At 34.1% G+C, this 4,696-nt stretch overlaps 1 protein-coding gene across 1 annotated transcript; it reads left to right on the top strand.

The window, feature by feature from the left end:
• Positions 1 to 2,053: 2,053 nt before the first annotated feature.
• LOC110618553 (metacaspase-1) lies at positions 2,054 to 4,696 on the top strand. The gene is made up of 5 exons (XM_021761695.1): positions 2,054 to 2,510; positions 2,664 to 2,993; positions 3,951 to 4,058; positions 4,265 to 4,452; positions 4,637 to 4,696. Exons 1-5 carry the CDS (start codon positions 2,054 to 2,056, stop codon positions 4,694 to 4,696), a joined length of 1,143 nt encoding a protein of 380 aa, XP_021617387.1.

Below are 4,696 nucleotides of genomic sequence, written 5' to 3'. Positions count from 1 at the left end.
ACAAATACCGAACACACATCACTTTTCCTCTTAAGTGGAAATAACCAACAGAAGCGAGAAAAATCATCAACAAATATTGCAAAATAGCGATCACCAGTAAAAGATAATTCGGGAGCAGGACCCCAAACATCACCATGAATTAATTCCAAAGGTTTGTTTGAAACAGAACCAGTAAGAGACAAATGAATTTGACTATGCTTTCCTAAACAGCAGGCTTCACAAAGACTATGCTGTTGTTTTATTGACGAACTAGACAAATTAAACGTGGAAATAACAAATGACACTGTTGTTTGTTGAGGATGACCAAGGCGTGAGTGCCAATCTGGAGTTGTACTGCGAGCAGAATAGAAAGCTTGCTTTCGTGATTCATGTGAAGGCAAAACAAGCTTGTACACACCATCCTCAGCCGGCCCTTGAAACAACACTTGTTTACTTGGCTTGTGCTTCACAACAAATCCATCAGAATCAAATTCAAATGAACAAGCATTATCTTTGGCAAATCGATAAACAGACAAAAGTTGATGTTGCAGAGATGGCACATGAAGAATATTATTGAGTTTAATATGTGCAGTGGAAGTGGGAACAAGGCGTTTTCCAACATGTGCAATAGATAAGCCAAAACCATTACCTATGGTAACTTTGTCAGTTCCTTTGTATTTATCAGTAATATCCAAAGCTGACAAGTCTGGTGTCATATGGTGAGAGGCACCAGTGTCGGCAAACCAATTCTGTGAATCAGAAGAATCTGAAACATTAGCAATATTAGCAGTAATCTGATTGGAATCCTGATCGTACCGTTTTCGACACCACTTGGCCTGATGGTTGTTGAGACCACAAATTTGACAGGGATTAGGGTACCATCGTTTGGAACTCTTTGAATTAGTTCCAGAATGCGCCCCAGAATTGCGATTATTACTGCCACGTTGATAATTCTTACTGCCAGAGTGAGACCCAGAAGTGTTTTGTCTTGCAAAATTAGCAAGAATAGGAGAAGCCCGATTGGAATTTTGAATCAAAATCTCATGCGACATCAACTGACTAGACAACTCGGAAAAAGTTATTTGTGTTTTACTAGCAGACAGTGTAGCAATAACAGGATGATATTCAGAGGGCAATAAACGAAAAATAGTAGCATTAAACTCATCTGTGGAGATGGGTGTCCCTGCAGCAGCTAGCGCATCTGAAATCACCTTAGCTTCGCGCAAAAATTTAGCAACCGATTTATCACCAAAGGACAGATTCTGCAAGGCGATATGGAGCTGAACCCGTACGGCACTATTGCTAGTTCCAAACGCATCTGAAAGAGATACCCAAGCGTCACGAGCATTCTCAATTCCAGTGACATAGGGCATAACCTCCTCAGTTAATGACGAACAAATCCAACTGAGTAGAAGTTGATCTTCTTGAACCCATTTGATATACTCCGGATTTGGAGAAGGTAGATTTGTTGTTGAATCGGTAATAATAGGAAGAGGGGCTGGTGTTCCATCAATATGCTGATTGAGATTATAGCATTTGATGATAGGTAGGAACTGGGTTTTCCAGGCTAAATAGTTTGTCTCTTTCAATTTTAATGAGAAAGAGAGTTGAGCATGAGGTGGTGTGGTGAATAAATTTGATGTTTGAATAGGAAGAATGGGTGATGTAAGAGATGAAAGAGAAGGAGATACAGGAAGAACTGGAATGTTTGTTTCAGAAATTTGAGGAGAGGTACTCATCGTGGCTCTGATACCATGTGAATAAGATGAGAGAAGTGGTTTTGTATATCACTTCATAAAGAATACAGAGGTATAAATACACAGTTGAGTCCCTATATCTTAGGAATTACAAAATACAAATATATTTTAAATATACACATCTAACTAACATTATCTTTGTTTGTTATTATCTCCAATACATGAATATGATATCTATCTAGTATATATAAATTTTTTTTCTAGGATTATGAGAAATTCCAACTTAAAATCTCGTATAAATTATCTGATGATGAAAGGCTATATATACTATGTAATTTCAACTAATCTGGTATGAGAGGTGATTGCTTGGTGAGATAATGGATCCAAGTCAATTCCTCCAGGATACCAGAACACACATTTGCAGCAGATGCCGACAGCGATTATTCGCAAAGACAACAAATGTCCCAGAAATCAGATGCCCAGCATGCCAAAGTCTTGCTTCTATCACCAATACTAAAGCAGATGGCAGATTTTCAAGCATAGTTTCTCAAGTTGTCCAAAATTTCAAGAATACGTTTTCACGCAGATTTTATCGTCAAGACACCGACACAAAACAACACAACTCACTGAATTGTAATCCTTCCCCATTGAAGTTATCATCATCGAGGACTTCTCGATCTGATCAGAGACCAAGAAAACGTGAACTGCTTATCGGAGTCACTTACAAGAACGACGACGACAAGCTAACGGGAACTGTTAATGATGTCAAGAACATGAGAAGTTTGTTGATCGATTATTTCAGTTTTCATCCACAGAACATCCTCGTCCTTACAGGTAAGTCTCTTTGCTATAATTAGCTCCGACAAATACTTAATTTTTATAGTTTTAAAATCAAACGTTTTAAACTCTTGTATTTTTAGTTCTTCCATTCATTAACTAGTTAAAATATTATATAACTCGAAGCTCATTGGTTTCTATTTGGTGCAGAAGAAGAGACAGACCCTACGCTGATTCCGACAAAGAAAAACATCGAGATATCCTTAAAATGGCTGGTAAAGGATTGCCGGGCTGGTGACTCACTGGTGTTTTATTTTTCCGGCCATGGCTCCCAAGAACCTGATTTGAATTTGGATGAACATGATGGATTTGATGAAAGTATTTGTCCAGTTGATTACACGACAGAAGGGATGATTACTGATAATTATATTAATACCACCATTGTATGGCCACTTCCTAAAGGAGTCACTCTTCATGCTATTGTTGATGCTTGTCACAGCGGAACTATCCTCGATCTTGTTCATGTTTACGACAGACAATGTAAGTTTCTCCTTTCTTTTTCTGTAATTTATTTTATGTTAAATAAAATTAAATATACAATTAACCTGAGTAATTATTTATTTGCTTGTTTTATATTAATATATATAATTTAATTTTCATTAATGAAAAATATGTGTATAATTTATACTTTAAATTTCTATTTCAATATTTTATTTTATTCTATTTATTTAGAGTTAAATTTACTTAAAGATTTTTATGAGTTATTCAACCCATATTTTCCTTGTAAAATTAAGAAAAAAATATCAAGTTTTGATTACCCTCAATTTTGCGAAAAAATATCAAGTTTTGATTACCCTCAATTTTGCGGATACATTATGACCGTCGGTGTTTTACATTTGTGATGAAACCTAATTTTAAAAAAGAGCACATATCCAAAATCCATCAAATCGTTTTCAAGTAGACCAGTTCAATATTGCGTACCTCAATCCGTTGACGTGAAACAGGCTGGATTGATCACATGCACAGATTCACCTGAGAATAGTATAGTCCGGTGACGTGACAAGAGATAAAAGAGCAAATTCCGTCACCTTGCAGCCCAATCAGCACGCGCGCTGAAAGAATTAAATAGCTGCTGACAAATAGAGATACACTGGTACATCCGTACGTACGAACCTGAACAATAGAGATAGGTGACATTTTAATAGGGCGGTGGTTATGCATCACTAGCAGAAGGGGAAAGCAAGTTCATTCATGCTCTGAAAATTTTATTTTTTGAATTTCAAAATATCATATTACACGTCTCAAAATACACTGATTTATCTAGATATTTTTTTTAAAACACTTTAATTTGCATAAAAAAAATTGATAATATAAATGATTGGGAGATTTTTTTTTTCATAGCATAATTTAACTTTTTTTTTTTTAAATAAAGAAGTTATAACTTGATTAAGATATATATATAAATTGAGAAAGTAAATTTTGTTGCTTGAAATAGAGGGAAATGGGAAGATAATAGACCTCCAAATGGTAAAAGAAAACATACGAAGGGTGGATTAGCAATTTCTATCAGTGCTTGTGAAGATGACCAAACTGCTCAGGATACCATATATATATATATGAAAATAAAAAATTTTATAAAAAAATAAAAAATAATAATGAAATTATCGAAAAAATAATCATTAAAATTAATTAACGATCCAAAAAATATATATATTAAAAAAAAAGCTAATAAGCACAATTTTTTATCATTTTTCATAATTCTAATAAAACTGTCGTTTTGGAGTAGTTAATTTCTGTTACAATGACAATGTAGGTTTTCACGAGGAAAGGAACAAATGGTGTTCTGACTTATATTTTAGTAGAAATTGTGAAGAGATGTCCAGGTCCGACATACGGTGATCTACTCGATCTCATACATGAAGCCATTGATGGCGTCAATAACAGTGGAGGCTATTTTTCAAGATTCTTAAGAGTAAAGTTTAACGACATGATATTACAGGTTAATTAAATTCTAATTTATTTATTAATTTTCTCAAAAGTAATAAATTCTTTTAAGTCTCTGAATATTTTGGTTTTTAGCTATTAAGCCCTTTAAATTAAATGGGTTTTCTATGAATAAAAAATTAAAGGAATTAAAAATTTGATTATGATGTGATTAATGATATTGTGATATTTAATTGCAGAAACCTCAACTTTCAGCTTCAGAAGCATTTGATGTTAAGAAGAAACATTTTATTTTATGA

This window comes from Manihot esculenta, chromosome 7 (genome assembly GCF_001659605.2).
Source record: "Manihot esculenta cultivar AM560-2 chromosome 7, M.esculenta_v8, whole genome shotgun sequence".
Taxonomy (NCBI): Eukaryota; Viridiplantae; Streptophyta; class Magnoliopsida; order Malpighiales; family Euphorbiaceae; genus Manihot; species Manihot esculenta.
This window is presented reverse-complemented; position numbering and strand designations above follow the sequence as displayed.

Coding starts and splice junctions, on each gene's coding strand:
- LOC110618553 (XM_021761695.1), top strand. CDS start 2,054: ATGGATCCAAGTCAATTCCTCCAGGATACCAGAACACACATTTGCAGC. Junction 2,994..3,950: donor TCATGTTTACGACAGACAAT/GTAAGTTTCTCC, acceptor CTTGAAATAGAG/GGAAATGGGAAGATAATAGA. Junction 4,453..4,636: donor TTAACGACATGATATTACAG/GTTAATTAAATT, acceptor ATTTAATTGCAG/AAACCTCAACTTTCAGCTTC.